The sequence below is a fragment of the Phaseolus vulgaris genome, chromosome 8, assembly GCF_051622355.1.
Source record: "Phaseolus vulgaris cultivar YP4 chromosome 8, ASM5162235v1, whole genome shotgun sequence".
NCBI classification, from domain to species: domain Eukaryota; kingdom Viridiplantae; phylum Streptophyta; class Magnoliopsida; order Fabales; family Fabaceae; genus Phaseolus; species Phaseolus vulgaris.
Genome location: NC_143505.1, coordinates 61408790 through 61430185, shown reverse-complemented (window position 1 = coordinate 61430185; position 21396 = coordinate 61408790). Strand labels below are relative to the sequence as shown.

The following is a 21396-nucleotide window of genomic DNA, read 5'->3' as shown; positions in this document are numbered from 1 at the left end:
GAAAATGTTGTATCTGAATCTCACTGGTAATTGTTAAGTTGGGCCTGTGTTCCCACAATGTGTGGGCTGATTTGTTTAAGGTTTTTGCATTCTGCACCCCGTTAATTAAAAGGCAATTGCTTCCTGCACCCAATCAATTTTAACTGGCACCCGACGAACTTTTTAAAACCTCATTGTACCCTTGTCTTCTTTATTTTGAAAAAACGTGTAGAGTGAGGTGCACAAAAGCTTGGTTTTTGTTTTGGTGGTGATTTGAGCTGCAGAGGAGGTGCTTTTAGTGTAGTTGTGGAGGGACGTTTTCAAGCCAAGGTCTGGTTGACATTGTTGTGAGGTAAGAACTCATTTAAACTAGTTTTTCGCATTTCGTTATCCAGAAGCCTGGTTATTACCTTACAGATGTTGGCATCCAAAATTCATTATTAGTCACTTCGAATGTAAAAATTCGTAATTATTTAACATTTGCAGTTGAAGCTTCGGACGCCCGTATCCGTAGTGTAAAAGTAGCTTACAGATATCATTATCCAGAATAGGGTTCTGCATTTCGGATGTACGTATCCATAATGATAATGTATGTGTTCCGGATTTGGGAATGCGGAATTATGTTTTTTGCGTTATGGATTTATTTATCCAAAAGCTAAGTGATGGTTTTTTTTTTCAGCATTGTCAATGCATACAATGGAAATTCCAAGGGAGATTGATGTGTGTGATAGATTAGATGATGTTGATCTAAAGCAGTCAATAACTTATAACGCGTTAGACAATGAACATAGGGCACATGAGTGTAGTGAGGCATTTACTACAAATGATGTATGGTAAATATTAGGCTTGTGAATGTTATTTTTATGAATGATTTTAAATTTTGGCATATGTTGTTATAGGTATTTCGTGATCGAGATGAGCTGTTAGAGTGGGCGAGAAGTGTTGACTATAGTTATGGGTTTGTTATTGTTATATTGGGGTCGGATACATGGACGGGGCAACGAGGAAGGATGACCTACGTATTATTAGGTTGTGAGAGAGAAGGTAAATACAAACGGTATAAAAAAGACGTAGATATCAGTCAAACGAAAAGTAGGAAGTGTGAGTGTCCTTTCAGAATGCAAGGCAAACCAATGAAAGGTGGGCAAGGATGAATGGTTGAATTAATTTGTGGTTCTCACAATCATGATTTGGCAGAGACAATGGTGGTTCATCTCTATGTTGGCCCTCCTAGATAGCCTTCGTCATCAATTTCAACTTCTTCTTGTTCAATATAATCTTCAAAGTCTTCATTTGGAACTGAAGTACTAGGACCACCCCGTTTTCTTCTAACCGATGCAGTTGGTCACACACGGTCCGAATTAGAACGTCTTTCACCTCTAGTCCTCACCATTTTACTATTCATAAATGTTAGAATAGATGGCTTTAAACTAGAGGGGGGTGAATTGTTTAAAGAGGGTTTTCGTAAACTTTTAAAACAATAATGAAATTATCTCAAGAAACAATTGATTCAGAAATTCAGTTCGCCAAAATAGCAAGCAAAAGCTGCAGTACCAGAAAAACAATTGGTTGTTTCGCAGAAACAATCGGTTGTTTATACTAGCAAACAACAAAATAAAACTGAATTTAAAGAGTTAGAGATAGAGAGATTGTACACAGTTGTTTATACTGGTTCACTCCAAACCCAGAGCTACATCCAGTCTTCTCAGAAACCCTGAGGAAATCCACTAAGCAATCACACCTTGATCACTTACACAACAACCAAGAGAAGACCTAGAACACCTCAAGACACACACTCTTCTTGGCTAACACACCAACACTAAGATTGCTGATCTTGATCCCCTCAAGAACACACAGCCAATCTCAGCAAACACAGAAACGAAACTAGTTTTTCAGAGTACAAGGATTACACTTGTTACAGAAGATAATCTGAAATCAATACGAGCAGAATCCTATTCCATACACTTTGATCAATCCCAAACTCTTAGCAATCTCAGCTCTTTGAAAAACTCAGAAACTCTTTTCAAAACTTGTCAAAAGATTAAAATGTCAAATCTGTTTTTCTGAATATATTCAAAGATGTAGTTTGTTATCAAATCTTAACAAACTCTTAAATTGCATTTAAAGATTGGTCAAAGCATTTAATGACGAGAGCGTAAGCAGTTAAATCATTTAAAGCTCAGTCAAAGATAAAACAGTTTTTCTGTTATGGTCCCAAAACAAACAATCGGTTGTTTTCTCGAATCAATCAGTTGTTTTGGTACTTAACAGTTCAACCATTTTAAAAACAGTTTTCAATCTTTTTCTCAAAACACCTAAGTATAAACAATCGGTTGTTTCGACAAAACAATCGGTTGTTTTAACTTAGTTTGAAAACATTTTACTTTCACAAAGATTGAGAATGCCTATGCTTTAGATTTAATCAAAGGGTGGATTACAACATCCAAACTACCCCAGAACTATACTAAACCAGCACAGCAACACCAAGCACAGCCAAGACTTCAACATCCTTCAAAGGATTTGAATTCTTCAAAACTTGAACACCACTTGGTTCAATAATAAAAATAACATCCAATCAAAATTAAAATGGAACAAAGATAGTATAAAATAACAAATAAAAAATACCATATTGCTAAGTGCCCTAATCTTATAACACAAATTGTAAGGGCAGAGATAGTAGGAACATCAATGATCATAAAAAACCAGTGCAAGAAACGCTTCTGGATCCCTTCATCCGCAGTAAATATGGATATTAATATCCGGAACTCATTCATAAGCAAACCCTTCCGATGTAGCCATATGCAACATGTAAATACCTTTCGCACAAGCATATGCGGAAGTAAAAAATGACTTCCGCCTAAAACTATCTCCAACACACACGCATGTTAAAACTGATTGTCTTCTTCGGTGCCTTCGTTCATTTTCATCGTCGAACTCTCTCACAGATGATGCTTCACTCAGCGTAACAATGGACGACCTTCGCGCTCCTAGGTTTATCTTCGTTCAAGGGATCCTTCAAGTCAAGCCTCCGTTGTTGGGTGCGAGAAAGAAGTTGTTGGGAATGCACACTTACAAATTTTAGTATATGAATGCATATTAAATTCCTTTGTTCACAAGGTTTTTTTTTTCAAAAAACAAATACACTCTAAAATGTGATAAATGAAATAATACATTATAAAGTCAAATGTAATATTACATTTCACATTACACATTCCAAAGTATACCCCAGATTTATAAATACATTATAGAATGTAGAATTTGGAATTTAAATTTTATCAAGATAACTTTGTCATTCCATTCATTCATAGGGTGCAAATTTAAATTAATGGAGTTGCAAAATGCAAAAACCCTTTATTCAAATCCAATCTATTATTTTTTTATTCGTGGGCCACCTCCATTCCACTTGAAATTCCTAAAATTCCTATGTGAATAATTTGTACATTCCTTTTTGAAAAGTACTTTTATACTAATTAAAACTTAACATTTTATTTTTTTCTTCTTAACATGAAATTATTTATTATTTAAAATTGTTGTAATGAAAATCATGACTCTTTAAAAAAACATGTTGGAGCAACATAAAATAACTTAGATATGTACAAAATTGAATATTGGACCAAATTGAAAACTCTTTAAAATCTAGTGACTAAACTTAAAAAACAAATAGAATTGTAATTTAATCTATTTTTTATTCATTTTTAATAAACTCTTTTATATATTGTAACTTGTACATTTGGTGGGGCAAGAACCAAACAATGAAATAAAAAGAAAATTTTGATATGAATTCTATAAACTTTGGTCATCAAAGGATGTTGTAAAGTCAGAAATTAATTAATGATTAATTTATTTTGAAGAATTTTTCAGAATGATAAGCATAAATGTTAATAAAGGAAAATAATTATTTCACATGATATTGGATATTGATTCCACCACACGCCATGGATAAAGTCAAACTACAATATTTTTAGGTTTAACTTCACTACGAATCAAATATAATAAAAAAATAATGTTTAGTGAATTTATTATTGGTTAATTTTAATTTCTTAAACATGATTTACGCTTACTATTTTAAAACACTCTTATTATTGTTAAATTTAAACATATTTGTAATAAACATAACTGAGAATCATTTAAAAAATCACAACTTTATTATACGAAATCAAAATTATTAAATAAATTTGATCACTATTTTTAATAAGCATACAAATATTTAATTAAAAGTATATCTTATTCGCATAATTTTTTTAGAAAAAAGTTTAATATTTATATATTTCATTTCATTTGTTTGTTCGTACTATTACGAAAAAGTTAAATAAAGTCCTTTTATATTTTTAAAAGAAATATTCGTTTTTATATCACTTTCCACTTTGAATCAGATTATTTACTTTTTTTTTGCATTGAGAAATTTGATTAACTTTTTTATTAATAGTATAAATAACTAATATATAAACTTAGTATTTTTGTATTCTAATATTACTTGAGTTTAATATTTTATTTGTTTTTGGTAGATTCATATTTTTTATTTCTGCTAGCATTAGATTTTATTAATTAGTTAAATAAGATTACTAAAAGTGTTTTACTTTTTCAATGAATTATCGAAAAAAAATTATATGATGCATGTTTGACTAATGAAAGCAATTAAAGAAAGCATCTTCAAATAATATATGGTTTGACTTATATAAAACATTATTTATAAGGAAATTGTTTATTTTATAGTTATATTATATCATACTACAACATCACATGGGATTCATTAGTTTATAATAATAAACAAGGTATTGGTTTAAATAAGAAATCGATATCTTTAAATTTTAAGATAATACAATTTTTTCATATTATTTTAGTTTATGATAAACAAAATTTATTATAATATATTATTAGTTTTATTCATTGATAATTTAAAGAATATTAAAATTCAAGTTTAAATTAAAATGGTAAAATGAAGAACAATGGTCAAAGTCAAAAAGTTGTCAAATCAAAATTTTGTAGTCTATAGTAAAAATCTAATGTTAAAAGACTCAATAATTTACAGTATAAATATATGACTTGATTAAAAGGTAAGTAGAGTGTTTTTTTAAGAAAGATAACAACTTAATTAAAACAATTCTGACTTTATTATCAGAACACCTTATAAGTACACACTAGCTGTCCGACATAACCGAGAAGTTGTGAAAGAAAAAAATCACGAAAGACACATCAAAGAAAGGAAAGACGAAAAGTGTTGAAAAATAATTAAATTCATTTTGATAAAAGTCAAATAAGAACAATAATTAAAAATATTAAGAAATCAATATATAACATTAATTTAATTTAGTGGAATAGTCTCCATATTAAGAAATTTCAAAATAAAAAATAACTTTTCCCATATGATAATTACTACTTATATTCCAAACAATAACAATAAAAATGTACATTACACTTTAAAGATTATACTAATTGATAGAGTACTATATATCTCCAATATTACAGATCAAAATTCAAAAAGGTAATAAATATTTTAGAATAATAATGTAGTTATTTTAAATTTAATTTTAATGAGATAAAATTATTTTATACTTTATTTTTTTTAGTGTAGGATGTATAATTGAAAAATAAATGAAAAGAAAATAGTAGAGAATGAGAAAACATTTGAGAAAATAAGAAAAAAATATACCACTTTAACTATCTTTTTGTATTAAAGCGCGTCAAGGCGCGAAAAAGTTCAATAGAAAGATTGTAATGAAAGTTTAAAAAACGAGAAAAAATATTAAAAACATGAAAAATATGTTTTCTTTACCTAAAACTAAAATTTGTAGAGAAGGTAAAATTTGTGAAGAAAGTTTAATTATATGCTATTTTTTTATAAAAATTAATAAATTATATATGAAAATTATATTTTGATATATATACACATATTATTATAAGAAAATCATTAAATATAAATTAATTTTAGTAAAAAAATAGTTAGTTGCTATATTGACTAAATTAAATATTATTTTAGAAACCTAAACAATTATTGATATGTACCTAAATTAGTTTCTATTACTGATAAATAATTTATAAATTAATATTTAATGAGCTATTAAGATTTTAGCTACTAATTCTAAAATTTAAATAATTTAAGTAAAACCTTTTAGCTAATTAAATACCATTATAAATACTATTTATCAGTTATAGAAACTAATTTAGATACCAATAATTTTAATTACTTTTTATCTTTAAAATTGATCTCTATTTAATGATTTTCTATTAATGTATATTTAACATTATAGTTTCTTTATTAATATTAATATTTTTTATATTATAATAAAATAAATAATGGAAATAAAAAATAATTATTTTTTATGTATTTCTATTAATATTTAATATTAATTTTGTAATAATATTTTAAAATTTTCTTATATTCATCAATTCACTCTCAATTTTTTAAAACTTTCTTATATTTTTTTTTACTTTATCTATCTTAATCCAAACAATCTTAATATTTTTTCTAAATCATTCTAAATTTTTGTGTATCTTAATCCAAAAAATCTTAATTTCTTTACAATTTTTTTAAAATCATTTTAAATTCATCCTCTCAAATTTATTTCTTGATAAAAAAAAGTCATAAATGTTCTTTATTTGCTCAAGAATATCATAAATGTTACATTTATTTTCTCAAAAAAATCATAAATGTTAACTTTAATTTCTCAAAAAAATCATAAATGTTAACTTTAATTGCTCATTTATCTTTATTTGGATTCTTGTGACCACGAGGAGAATGTGATTCGAAAGCCACCCCTTCCCTCTTTCCCGGAAAATAAAAACATGCAATCATCACAACTCTCCACACGCGCCTTCATCTTTGTTGGCTCCTCACGCGCTACCACTCACGCTTTACGCGTTGACCGACAAACAAAACGCAGTCGTGTTAATTCCCAGGTTGCAGGATTTGACTTTCTTCAACAGAAAAAAAAAAAAAAAAACACACGATTGACACGAGTATTCATTTTTTACTTTTCTAATACAGTAACTATTTAACACTTGTATAAATATTTATTTAATGAATATATTTAAAACATTTAATGATACTTTTGTATTTTGTATGCTTCATTCATAAATCAATAATTAGAATAACACAGAGATACAATCATAGAAAAAAATTAAAACTATTATCCTCTGTAAAATTTAAAAAATCAATTTGTTGCCTTATTCATTTTTTTTCTTTCTAAATTCATTAATGTTTGAAAGTCATATAATTTAAGCAATTAAGAATTGAGTAAATACACATTGAGATCAGTAAATGCTTTTGTTTACAAAATTTGAATAGGAAACCTATTTAAAGGAAAATAAAGTTAATATTTTCATAAAGTATATGGAATTTAAACAAGGGAACAATTTTTACTATTATTATTAATATATCATAGATGTTTCGTAATTGATGAAATAATTGTCTTAATGATTGTGACAAATAAAATCAGGTTTATGTTTATTCATATATTTAATTAAGGAAACATGTGTGCTGATAAATTGATTATTGATATTTATGATTTATTTATAGAGAATTGTAGTTTACTTTTAGAATTTTTTATGAATATATATAGTTTATATATATATATATATATCATTTTTGTTAACATATAACTTTGATTTAGTTTTCCTTTTTTTATATTTTTTCCTTTGTTAATATATAGTTTATTTTTTTGACATAATAAAAAAGCATGAATTTTTTTCCTTTAATTTAGTTTTCCTTTGTAATAATATTTTTTTTTTGTAATGACATATTATTGTTATTATTTATAGTGATATCGAAGATGAAAATTTTATATAAAAAACAAAGGAACAATTTCAAAGATATAAACTTTTATATTACAGCCAATTTAGTGCTCACACCACCCCATTAGAAAATGTAGAAAAGTTGAATTCGAAAAAGGATAAAAAGAATAGAAGAAAACAAACAATATTGAATAGTATGATTAATTTGGCCCTTAATTATTTCTATATAAATAGTAGAACGTTTGCACGTCTCTGACACCTTTCATTTGTTTTTCTGTGGAAAAATTGAGGTTGGAGCGTAGTCAGCTCTCTTTTTTTCTGCCGAAAGCTGCAGAATTTCATGCTTTTTTCTTCTGGGGTTCAGCAATCGGTTCCCTTCAAGGTATATAATCTTCTCCTTCTTCTTCTTTCATGCATTAGATTCATTTACCATTTTTCTCTTATATGCATACTCATGTAGTTCACCAGATTTGAAGTTGAAGCCTTTTGTGTGTGTTTTCTGTTTTACTCATGATGTCTGATAAATTATTGGATGTTCTGTGTTCACAATTCCAGGTAATGTTTCATGTCACACATACATGGTTTTATTGACTTTGTTGGGTAAATTCAAAAGTTTTGACTACAATTAAGTGGAGATGAATCAAAATTATGAACATATGTGGTCACACTAAAAATTAATGACCAAGATAAAAAAAATTGTTTTTTTGGCTAATTTTAGGTTGTTACATTTGTCTGGCAGGTTTTTTAATTTTTTTAGAAAATGTTTTATCACTAATTTTAGTTTTTGTTTATCTGTTGTTATGCAATAATTCCTCCAGTGTGACACAGGTCTGTTCTTCTTTGATAATTTTTGTTTGAATAAATTTTCAATTTGAAAACTTTAAGGGGTTTGTTTTGTTATTATTCGTTTCCTCTTTTTTGTGGCATGCTGAATTTGGTTTGATCTGATTTGATTTTGGCGTTGCTGAGTTTCTGATTAGTGTGGTATGTGACAGATGCCGTTTGTTACACCTGACCCTTCAGACAAAGATTCTGAGCCCTTTGTTGAGACGGATCCAACTGGTCGCTATGGTAGGTACAGTGAGTTACTTGGGTGTGGTGCTGTGAAGAAAGTGTACCGTGCATTTGATCAGGAAGAAGGAATAGAGGTGGCTTGGAACCAAGTGAAGCTGAGGAACTTCTGTGATGATCCTGCCATGGTGGATAGGCTTTACTCTGAAGTGAGGTTGCTTAGAAGCTTGGCCAACAACAACATCATTGCACTTTACAATGTGTGGAGGGATGACCAGCGCAACACTTTGAATTTCATCACTGAGGTTTGCACCAGTGGTGATTTGAGGGAGTATAGGAAGAAGCACAGGCATGTCTCCATGAAGGCCCTCAAGAAGTGGTCTAAGCAGATTCTGAAAGGGCTGAATTATCTGCACTTGCATGATCCCTGCATCATTCACAGAGATCTCAATTGCAGCAATGTGTTTGTCAATGGGAATACTGGCCAGGTGAACCCTTTTACTCAATCATTGTTTTTCTTTCTGTAATGTGTTTGATAGATTGACAAGGTGAAAAAAACTTTGGAAAATGGTTTTAATCTTTTTGTTTTTTTATTAAATTTCCTTGCTCCGAAACGTTCTGTGTGACATCTAAGTAATTAACTCGAGCAAGTTATCATGTCTCCTGTTTGCTTGACAAAAAACAATCGAATTACATTGTTCATAGAATAACAATTTGATGACTGTTTTTTATTTCTTGTTCTTAAGTTTTGCTAAAAAAATTGATTTTATGAAGAAAAATGAGAGGTGAAATAAGTGATACATTATCACTGTGTATACTGGTTTCCACCTAACATTTGTGTTTCTAAGCTTTTGATCTTTATATCAAGTTGTTCAATAACTTCGTTAGGATGGCATAAGAATTATCTTTAGGAACTGTTCTTATTAATCTTTTTTTTCAAAATAGAAAATAGTTTTCAAGGACCAAGAAAACAAGCCTTTAGCCACCTATTAAAACCAAAGACAATCTTAATTATACTGTTATGTTATGGCAAAATGTGTTTTTAGTAAACTTTTTTCCGTTGTTATCAGGTTAAGATTGGTGACTTGGGTTTGGCTGCAATTGTGGGCAAGAACCATTGTGCCCACACGATTCTTGGCACACCAGAATTCATGGCTCCGGAGCTATATGATGAAGACTACACAGAGTTGGTGGACATTTACTCATTTGGCATGTGTGTGCTGGAAATGGTGACAGTGGAGATTCCTTACAGTGAATGTGACAATGTTGCAAAGATCTACAAGAAGGTGTGTTCTGGAGTTAGACCTGCAGCCCTGAACAAGGTGAAAGATCCAGAGGTGAAGGCCTTCATTGAGAAGTGCCTTGCTCAGCCAAGAGCTAGACCTTCTGCAGCTGACCTTCTCAAAGACTCCTTCTTTGATGAGATTGTTGATGATGACGACTAAACTTGTGCTTCTTCTTACCAGTAAAACTGTACTCAGTCCTTACATTGGTATAATATGTTGATTTGATGTAATGGTTCCTTAATTTCATTCACCTACCTATTTAGGGCAGGCTAGAAACTTTTTTTTTTCTCTTTTTTTCCATTTGACAAGCTGTGAAATTGGACAAGGGTTGGATTTGGGTGTAGCAGGGGAAGGTTTGATTGGTGATGGTGTCATTTTGTACATAGGAAAATTTACAGTTGTGCAGCATATACCGAATGATGATTTGATTTGATTTGACAATAAATGCTAAAAAAGATGTAATCAGCAGTCATTCAATAGATGCGTGATGAAACATAACTACAAAATCTTGAAAAATATAATAAAATCAGTGCTGACAAATTTATGAAAAGGTTTAGAAAGAAGATTGTATTTTGAAAAGGTGCGTCATCCCATTTTAAACAAAGGAACATGTGTTAAGGATTTCTTCCAAACATAAAATAACAATTTTAAAACTACTCTTACTATATATATATATATATATTGAAGTCTTCATCCATGAAAATAAAAATGAACAGTTTGTGTACTGTTCAAAAAAGTTTTACTTAATCATTTTATATAAGTTCATTTAAGTAAACTCTAAATTTACAAGCCTGAGGTTTGAAGTAATCAAGATAGAAGCACTTCAGTATCTGTGATATGAACAATGAACCCTTCCTTTCACTGTCACTTTGAAGAGAGAAATGAGATCTTGAAGCAATCAAAATGGGAGGGTGAAAAAGGGTTGTTTGAATTGTTTTGAGGGCAAAGAAAAAAGTGAAGTCAAGGGTTTGAAAGCAATTTGGGCAGCAAGATTTGTAGTTGGAGGCCAGGCTACATAGAATAACTACAACAAGCAAAATGAGTTGTTGATATTAAAAAATAGGAGTAAAGGTAAGCTTAATGATGAAGAGGAGTGGGTGTGAATAAAAGGGTTTAGAGAGAAAACATGTATCGTGCAACCCCACTATTTTTTGTTGGGGAATTATTGTAGTGACCCCTTAGGTGTACCACATCTTTTTTTTCCTTAAAGCAAATCCAGATTTTGACAGAGAACACTTGGCACAATTGTTACACATGTAAAGCCTTATATTCAATAGAAACAGACAAGTTGAAGATCATACCAGAAAAAAATATGAACTTAACACTATTGATGAAGATTTTCTTAGTATTTGTCTTCTCATATTATGAACAAGTGATATCAGAATGATACTCTTCTTGTTTACATCAGCAAATGTCCTCTTCTGACACAAAGAAAGTGATGAATTTGGAGAGAAAGAGTGTGTTTGCATCCTTTGAAGGAAGCTAATTTGAATGGAAAATATTTGTAGACCTTTACATAATTTGAACCTCTCATGCAAATTGTGCATGTAGCTTAAAAATAGTATATCAACATGCAAATTCTGCATTTCTCCTCCATTTTGAAATCGAATATGTTGTCTTTTGAAGCTTCATTTGCATAGAACCAGCTGCAATCATAGATCTTTGGTGGAGGGTTTTTCCTGTGTTCAGTGTTTAGATTTCTTATTTATTTAAACATAATGCTGTTTTACAAAACTAAAACTGTGGCAGGTATCAAATAATCCATAATTATCTTTTTAAAAGGTATCTGATTCTATAATGTTATTTTTCAGGCCTTTTTCTTTGCTTACAATTTTTTTTTTTAATTCAAATAACCTTACTTGAACAATGTTTCTGCAGAGTGGAAAGTCAAAGAATGTTTATACTGAATGATTGGCTGTTCATGTGCAGCATATTCATGGCATGCCAGTTGCTAGTTAATCTAACCATGTGTAAGACAGCTATTTGCCAAATTGTTAAGAAAAAACCAATTTATTTTCAATGTAAAAAACATTTTGGCTAATACATATGTAAAAAACAATAGATTATTTAACAGTTACATTGCATTTAAATGAACTTTTTTTAAGAAGATATAGTTTGTTTTATATAATAAATTTAAAATACTTTATAGCAAAATATATGGGTTGTGTATTTTTTTAAAAGAAATTAAAATTTTAAAAATATGTAACAAAATTGATTATGAAAATTTCAAATTTTACTCCAAAAAATTCTATCATATCTCTTTACTCTCATATTAAATATTTAAAATTCAAAGAAGTGGTTTAGTGTAATCTACCTCTTAAGTCTTTTAACATCAACTCATCTTATCTCTAACTTAGTCTTTTCTATTCATTTCCTTTTATTTTCTGTCTTCTTGTCTTGTTTCTCCCAAACAAGGCCTTCTTTTCTTTCCCTTTCTGTTTCTCATTCATTCCTTTTACCCATAGGACATCATCATAAGAATTGAGAAAATAAAGCAAAAAATAAATAATAAATATAGCCAAAAAATCTATGTATGATGAAGATCTAATCATGTCTTCAAACTTTTTTAATTTTATTTTTTAGTTTTGTGTTTTGCCTTTAAAAATCTTAGCCGGCACACCTAGATATTACACAAATAAATAAAAGTTATTCTTTCTTTCTTATATATATTGACCATTATGTGTGTCTTTAATATGTTTGGACATATTTCTTTTCATTAAAATGACTCATGTATTTTTTTACCTAATAAATGATGTTTTTGGATTATTTGAATTCTTACATTCTATTTTTAAAGGGTAAATCCAAGAACCATACATATATATAAAAGAAGAGATATGTCAAATTTAGTGAAGAGATGAATATTTATATCACATCTTTATTAGTGGTAAAATTTTGTATAAATAGTGTTTCTCTTTATGAGATCCGTTTATATAATTGCCAAAATTCATATAAAAACTGTTTCAATATATAGTAGTTTTAATGCAAAATTCAAATTGTTTTAGTTAAAATCTCAAACTAAACACACTGTAAAGTTTAAAAGTGTCTGTAAAATCACTTCCTAAGAAATTCTAAGGATAAATGCTTCATGAGAAGATTTATACTGACATGATATCTTGGAGTTTTGTATCAATTTTAACTTTTTAGCTTGCATGTAGTTATGAACATAGTTATTAACAAAACATCGATGATAAAAACAAGTAATACAAGTACCAAACGGAAGTTCCTATGAAGAGACATGTCTTTATCCAATGTACAAATAGAGAAGCATGCAGCACTAGCACGATTCATTTTGACAACAGAGGAAGAAGCAACAGGGACGACCACAAAAAATGCAGAACACAAGAGGTTTTTCTATGTTGATGCTATTTTTCTTTGCTACCCTTTTCTTTATCATAGAATGTACAAGAGGTGAGTTATCAGAATCTGAGTCTTTCTTCAATTTCCTAAGGGCACTTGATCCCCAAAACGTGCGTAATAACACTACCTTAGTTGGATCACCATCACATTTGTGCTTGACCAAGTTGAATGGTGTAAGATGTGACTCAAATGCTACCAATATTGTGCACATAAGGCTTGAGAACTTGAACCTTAGTGGCACAATTGATGCAGATTCCCTATGCATGCTCCAAAAGTTAAGAGTGTTGAGCTTGGCCAACAACAACATTAGAGGAACCATTCCACCTTCAATTTTGCATTGTACAAGGTTGACACATTTAAACTTAACCAACAACCAATTGAGTGGGAGGTTGCCAATGGCCTTAACAAAATTGAAACATCTAAGGAACTTAGACATCTCCAATAACATGTTTTCTGGTATGATTCCTAGTAAACAACAATATAAGAGACTATCTAGTTATTATGTGACACCAAGTGATAAGTTGGAAAACAATAGTACCACAGAGGGGCTAAAAGAAAGTGACACAAACACATTGCAACCACTGACACCAGATAATTTATCAGACACTGTTTCTGATAATGGCAATGGTTCAAGGAATTGGAAGTCTGGAACTTTGGTGGTGTTACTTTTGGGCACTGTGTTTCTTGTGTCATCCTTTTACTTTATGGTGAACAAGTCATCAAAGTTGAATGAAGGGAGAGAGGTAGTTAAAGAGAATCATGATGTGTTAAAGGCTCCACCTAAAGAAGTTCAAGAGGTGAACCTAAAGGAAGGAGATTCTGAGCTTGTTTTCTTTGTTGAAGATCGTGAAAGGTTCACACTGGAGGATCTGCTTCGAGCCACTGCTGACTTGAGGAGTGAAGGATTTTGCAGCAGCCTTTACAAGGTGAAACTGGAGAACAATGACCACTATGCAGTCAAAAGATTGAAGAATTTGCAGGTTTCCTTGGAAGAATTTGGTGAAACATTGAGGAAGATTAGTAACTTGAAGCATCAAAATATTCTCCCCCTTGTAGGTTATCGTTCCACCAGTGAAGAAAAATTCATCATTTACAAATATCAGAACAATGGAAGCCTACTTAATCTGCTAAACGGTATGTTTAGATTAAAAATTTTCATCAGTTCCAATACTCTATCCATCACTTTCTCTGTGTTCCTAAATATGTATTGCATGCATAAATATGTTTCTGCCTTGATCATTTTGCACAACACAACACTTGTTGAAACCTCACTTTACTACAATAGTACAAGGAACCCTGATGCTAAAAAGGAGAACATTAATTATTATATCATGGTATAAAAGTTATTCAGCACTTAAGCATAAATTTTGCTAATCATTGCTCTTTGAAATATCAGAAGTGAATAACATTTTATTTCTTACTTTCTTAAGCATTGCACTCCAGATAATAATTAATGAAGTCATTTTAAGTAAGAATTATGTAGAATATACCTATAATGTAATGAGCTTATCCATCAAGAATTATATTGTACAGTAAAAGTCATGTTATTGATAGTACAAATACACTAGGAGTAACTGATTTTGGTTTTATAGCAGATTATTTAGCAGGTAGAAAAGATTTCCCATGGAAACTGCGGCTGAATATAGCATGTGGAATTGCAAGGGGCTTAGCCTTCATATATAGGAAGTTAGATGACAAGGAGGAGGTGATTCCTCATGGAAATCTGAAGCCATCAAACATCCTTCTAGATGAGAACAATGAGCCACTGATAAGTGAGCATGGTTTATCAAAATTCATGGATCCAAATAGAGGTTTTCTCTTTTCCTCTCAGGGATACACAGCTCCTGAAAAGAGCCTCACAGAAAAGGGTGATGTGTACAGCTTTGGAGTGATTCTCCTTGTTCTGCTAACTGGAAAAAGCATAGAAGTTAGCAGAATAGACCTTGCTAGATGGGTGAGGTCCATGGTGAGGGAGGAATGGACAGGAGAAGTGTTTGACAAGGAAGTTAGGGAGAATGAGCATCAATGGGCGTTTCCTCTTCTGAACATAGCCCTCTCGTGTGTGTCACGTTTCCAAGAAAATAGGCCAACCACTGTGGATATTCTGCAGAAGATAGAGGAGGTCATGGATCAGCATGAACAATATCAGGAACGTTTTGCTTCCAAATGCTGTTCCAATGGATCCAACCGTGATGAGTGTTGTTCACTTCACAAGATCATACCTGAAACATGGGATTCTCCAGGATCAAATTATTGATTTAACTTCATGATCAATGCTCCCTATAACATGTATTCACCTACTTATATATCATAAGGGCATCATCATCATCATCGTCTAGAACATGAACATGTGATACTTTGTAGTCGTGTGTTTGTTATTTAGGAGTTAATCCTGTATTGTGAAACTATGCTTTTGAACTCACAGATACATGTTGTTGTAATCTTTTGTTAGTTATGAATTTGTTTAACTATATTTGCTATGTAAATGTACATAAGCATCAAGCTGTTTACACAGACAACAACAAGCAAAAACACAAAGGTGTTGGAGTAAGTGCACTTAAAATTGAATTTCAACAACTTTGTAGAGAAGAATTATGTTATCAAACTCTACATATACTAAAATATTGATTACTTTTTCTATATGAATGGACAAAGAGAAACCTAAATAATATTTAAAATTTGTTGTATAATCGTTGATGTATCGGTTGTTTTTTCGTTTCTTTCTTCAAATTTTTTTCTTTAATTGTTGGTGTTCGATCGAAGTTGACCTGAAAAATACTTCGATGCTTAAGTAAGTATTATGAATGAAGAATATTTATTGTAAAGCTCATAACTTATTTTACTTACACATCTCTAAAGAGTTAAAGCGTCTTTAATATATATTAATATGGTCGATCGGTCGTCAAGACCGAGTAACTTAGGTTTTTCGATACCAATTGTCCGATATTAACCAGTACATCTTTTATTAATCAGAAAAAAAAAGGTGTAGCATGGTGGAAGCCATACTCAAGCTAGCTACATGAATTCATGAACTTTTACACATATGAAGAAATGAATAATGATAAGCATGTCATGCGTTTGAAACTCGTTGGGTTGAATTTTTGAAAATCAATGAGCAAGTGCGAATGATAATCACTGCTACAAAAAAGATAAAGCAATCAAACAGTTGATTGAAGAATAATTATTATGTCCCCTCGAGTCAGTTCAAGTGAAATTGCAAAACATGAAATTAATACTTTTTATGAACATGTTTAGTTTGATGGAACAAAATAGAATGAAGTACATGGAAAGATAATACTATAATAGAGTGAAATGAATTGGAAAAAATAGATTTAAAATTGGCATTTTTTTATTTAAGTATTTTATAATAGAAAAAAGATGAATTGTAATTTTTTAATTCCCATGTCTATTTTATGAAAAAAAATTATATAATTCAGTGAAGATATAAAAAAAAGTAACTTAATAAAAAACCATGTTTTAATTTTGTAATTTTGAACATAATTTATACCATAAAATGTTAATTTTTTTAATCATTCAAAATTTATTATGATTTATAATAAATATTTGAGAAGGAAGAAAAAAAACAGAACATTTGTATTGAGATCATAATTTTAAGTCTAGAATGTTTTAAGATCTCATGATTAAAGTATGATGAGATAATATAAAATTTAAGACCCTAAGCAATAAATAAGATCTTAGATCATAATAATTAAACAATACTTTTTTTGGAAATATATATTTCTATCAACAAATAAATAAACCATTAGTTAAAGTGTGAGTTATAAGACTCTTAAATTAGAATAAAAGTTGTATAAAGGTCTAAAAAATTATGTAATAGAGTGGAATCCACAAAAAGTAAATTAAAGCATGTAATTTTTTTTATAAAGTTAATATATGATTTTCGTCTAATTCTTTCGTATTTTTTTATATATTTTTTTAAAAATATTTTTTTATGTGATGTTTGAGATGTCAGTCTAACTGAAATGTCAAATTGTATGAAAGCTTTTGTAAAAAAAGCCAAAAAAATGAAGTACATGTGAGTGATTTAATTTGTTGCTAAATCCACTCAGATAAATTAGTTTTCTCATTTCCAAAATAGTTCTTCGAAAGGATATTTATTGCAACAACAAAAATAAGCCTAGCTTAGAATAATTTCTATAATAGCTTTTATACATTATGTATCTATCTATTACTTAATTAATGAAGTTCAAAGTTGTCATTTTGATTTTAGGTTTTAAGGTTTGTTATTGGTAGTAAAGGTTTCATTACTAGGAAGTATTTTATGTTTAGAAGTTGTACTAAAAAATTATACTTTAAAATGTTCATTATTTAGGAATTTACTTACATAAATAAGATTCTAAGTAGAGATGACAATATACGATAGGTTATGCAGGTCAACACGTAACGAATTGGATCAGTTATAGAAAAAATATGAAGTGAGTTATAAATTTAACTAGGTCAACCGGTATAGGTTTATCACGTCTTGTTGTTATCAGCATTAATTTTTATTAATTTTATTTTTTAATATTTATTATTGTAAATAATTGATTGTGTGTTGAATATAAGTAAGTACTTTTATTTATTATTTTATTAATATAATTTATTTATAAGTAAAAATTATATTTAATTTCATGTTATATTTTAATATATTTTTTTCTTGTTTACTTGTAATAAATAATAAATCATTAACTTTCAAGTTTTTATTTAATTATTATAGTCAAAACTAAACAAGATGGAATGCATCTGATACCAAATTCGCCTACAAAAATGAACAAGAACTAGTTTTTAAGCAAGCAGTAAATTATAGAAAAAGACTTAATTCAAAAAAAAAATATTGTGTAATAAATACATGGATATACTGGTCAAATTAGTAGTTGTCATTGTTGACACATAGGTAAATTTAAAATTGAATATCCAAAAAATAATAATAAACAATTGATCTAAAATTTCGAAAATCAATCAAAACAGATTTTTTTAATCTATTTTTCTCTCTCTTAAATGATTGGTTTGATTCAATATTTAATTGAAAAACTAAGAACAAAATCAAACCATTTATTATACTTAAATGTAATATTATATATTTTATATTGTAGTTTTAAGTCATCTAGGACAACAAGTTGAAATTACAAATATAATAACAATTATAAAAATTCCAATACTAATTATTTATTTTAAAAAAATTATTAAATATTTTTAATAATTTATAAAATATTATAAAAGTTTATCCAAATGATACAAACAAATATTACTTTTATTTGATTTGAAATTTATATTAAAATTGAGAATAAAATCTTATTTAATTTTATATTTAATGAAATTTTTAATAAAAAATAAAACCAAACACATCTTTATTAGTATAAATAAATTATTTTCTTCTATAAACAAATTAATTTTTTTATTCTTTATCCATTTATTTCTCCTTCAACCTTTTTCCTTCACCAAACAAATAAAAAATAAAGAGGAGACAAAAAATAATAATTATAAATAATAAAGTAAAATATACTTCATTTCACTTTTTTCAATGAGCATCATTCTAATTTATAAAACCCAAATCAGTATTTGAAACTTTTCTTTGGGCTTGTTATTTATTCCCTTGGACAAACAAAAATAGTCTCATTTTTAAGAGAAAAATTCTTTTGCCTAATAACCTAGCAAAGATACTGAAAGAACATTGATAAGAATAGAAAGATACCTATAATTTCTATATTATATAAATTAATAATATAATTTCTATATTATATAATTATGAATTATATAAATTAATAACAAAAATTTATGTGCACAAATATCTTCAATTTTTTTTAACAGAAAATATTTTGATTCAAAAAACTTTATTTCTTATTTTTATAATTATAATAAAAATTTATACAATAAGTTTGAGTTTTAAAAAAATTAATGTGTTTTTTTTAAAAAATTGTATTAGAACCGTATAGAATTGTTAGAAATCACATAAATATTTTTTGAATGGTACATTTTACGGATACGTGTCCTACAAATATTTTACAAGTATCGGTGTCCGATACGTGTATCCGACACAAACATATTATTTAAGAGACGTGTTCGAGCATAGCTCATAACTACACTAATTAATGTGGAAAATTTGACTTTTAGTTTTATTATTACATGAAGATAACAACTTTAAGAAACCAAACTTCTGAAAAATAACTTGCTACCCAAAACATGAAATTTGAAGGTTGTGTGTAAAGGGTGTTTAGGACATAAAGCCCTAGGAAAAGAACATCTCACTGTGAGAAAATTCCAAAAAAAGAGCCTCTCAACTGCTGAGTAACATCAAATGCTTCCAAATCTCAAGTCAAACTTGGCTTTCCCTCTGATATTTATTGGCCTTCACAGCATTGATTCCCTTAAATGTGCTCATAATTTTAAGACATGTTTTTGATCCATACATGTAGGAACTGTGATGGCCAGTGGGCTCAAACTGCAGTTAAAAGAAGTCCAATGAGGAAGAGGGAACAATGATGATTCAGTCTTGAAATGTTTATTCCTTTTGTTTTTTATTTTTGAACTGCAGAAACAGTGAAAACATCATATTTTTTTCCAATATTTGTTACACAAAAGGTTTGAAAATAAGAAAGAGAAAAGATGAAGAATAATGTGAATGTGCAATGATTAGATTGTACGTTATGATGGGTTTGTTTTGGAAAAAATCCAAGGTAAGAGGTTAGTGTAGTTGAGCTGCAAATACTGTGACTCTGGCTAGGCCTTTTAGAGTAGCTTTCAAGGTGTCCATAGAAGGAACTAACTCATCAAATCACTGTGGAAAATATGTTACCAACCACTCTTCCTTTTCCTTCATTTCTCAACTTTCCTTAACTCTTTCTTCAGTCTTCACATCACATTTTAGATAATAATGGAACCATAGACTTTAAGTCAATCTAGTGTTCCTTCATGCTAATCTAGCTTCTATTTGTAATCTCTCTTATGTTTTTTATGGTTAAATAAGTTTTTTTTTTAAATATATTTTTCGTCTATGTATTATAACACAAAATTCATTTTTGTTTATGGTTCAAACTTTAGATTGTCTAGATATTTGTAGTATAAAAATGATTGAAAGAATCTTTTCATGTAAAATGATTCTCAAGAATAGATAGTTTTTTTTAAAAAATTCTTTATTATTTTGATTGTAGACTGATTTTCATTATCACATATAAAAATTTATTTTTGTTTTCTGTTCAAACTTTAGACCATCCCGATATTTGTAGTATAAAACTGATTGAAATAATTTTTTATGAGAAATGATTGCTAGATTTTTTTCAAGGATTGATAGTTTTTTTTTAAATTAGTTGTTAGACTGATGTCCGTTATCACAGACAGAAAGACTCATTCCAATCATTTTCACACTACAGATATAAATGGTATAAAATTTGAACCAGCGAAAATCAATTTCGTGTTACAATACAGAAATTTGAACCAGCAAAGTACGAACAACATATCAAACCCATTTTTTTTTGTCTTTAAAAATGATAACTTTGAAAATTTTCAATACTTATATTTTATCCCAATATTTAATAAATATATTGGAGGTGAGTTTTGGAGAGTTATCAAAAAAAAAGTTTTTGGGTGTTGTATTGTTATTGGTTGTTATTGTATAGACACAAACTTTGTGAATCATTTGTTGTTGGTTTTTGCTTTGTTTATAGGAATTGCCCGTCGGATTGCATTGCACTTTCAGTTGGTTCATCCATCAAAAACTCATTCAATTTTTAAATTAAATAAACACATAAGTTGATGCTCCATCTACTCCCACCATAACCTAACATTTTCATATTTTTTTTCACTTTATATCCTTAAAAAACTTATAAAAATCTTACACTTTTAAAGCATATTTTGTCATTATTTGTATTAACCTCAACCATGAGTAGTGATATCAAATTTAAAAACGTTTGTGCAAAAGCCAAAAAAAACCTACAATTTGAAGTGTAACGTACATATTCCTCTTATGGCTTTCCTATTTCCAATGCAATGATTTGCTTCCTAAGTAATGCATATATCCAAAACAAAAATAGTTAAT

General features: G+C 28.9%; 2 protein-coding genes across 3 annotated transcripts; both read left to right on the top strand.

Moving 5' to 3' along the window:
* Positions 1 to 7823: 7823 nt before the first annotated feature.
* LOC137825627 (Protein kinase superfamily protein) lies at positions 7824 to 10484 on the top strand. Of its 2 annotated transcripts, none has more exons than XM_068631344.1 (3): positions 7824 to 8092; positions 8706 to 9209; positions 9792 to 10484. In XM_068631344.1, exons 1-3 carry the CDS (start codon positions 8051 to 8053, stop codon positions 10164 to 10166), a joined length of 921 nt encoding a protein of 306 aa, XP_068487445.1. In that variant the 5' UTR covers positions 7824 to 8050; the 3' UTR covers positions 10167 to 10484. The 2 variants fall into 2 exon arrangements, with proteins under 2 accessions (XP_068487445.1, XP_068487446.1); XM_068631345.1 differs by having other exon boundaries at positions 7968 to 8092; positions 8691 to 9209.
* A 2726-nt stretch (positions 10485 to 13210) lies between these two features.
* LOC137826861 (putative leucine-rich repeat receptor-like protein kinase At1g68400) lies at positions 13211 to 15847 on the top strand. The gene is made up of 2 exons (XM_068633011.2): positions 13211 to 14498; positions 14960 to 15847. Exons 1-2 carry the CDS (start codon positions 13337 to 13339, stop codon positions 15619 to 15621), a joined length of 1824 nt encoding a protein of 607 aa, XP_068489112.2. The 5' UTR covers positions 13211 to 13336; the 3' UTR covers positions 15622 to 15847.
* Positions 15848 to 21396: the final 5549 nt, after the last annotated feature.

What these genes read in the sequence shown, in the direction of transcription:
- LOC137825627 (XM_068631344.1), top strand. Translation starts at nt 8,051, where the DNA reads ATGCTTTTTTCTTCTGGGGTTCAGCAATCGGTTCCCTTCAAG. An exon ending in AGCAATCGGTTCCCTTCAAG is followed by an intron (nt 8,093 to 8,705) that starts GTATATAATCTT and finishes GGTATGTGACAG; the next exon opens with ATGCCGTTTGTTACACCTGA. An exon ending in TCAATGGGAATACTGGCCAG is followed by an intron (nt 9,210 to 9,791) that starts GTGAACCCTTTT and finishes CGTTGTTATCAG; the next exon opens with GTTAAGATTGGTGACTTGGG.
- LOC137826861 (XM_068633011.2), top strand. Translation starts at nt 13,337, where the DNA reads ATGCAGAACACAAGAGGTTTTTCTATGTTGATGCTATTTTTCTTTGCT. An exon ending in CCTACTTAATCTGCTAAACG is followed by an intron (nt 14,499 to 14,959) that starts GTATGTTTAGAT and finishes GTTTTATAGCAG; the next exon opens with ATTATTTAGCAGGTAGAAAA.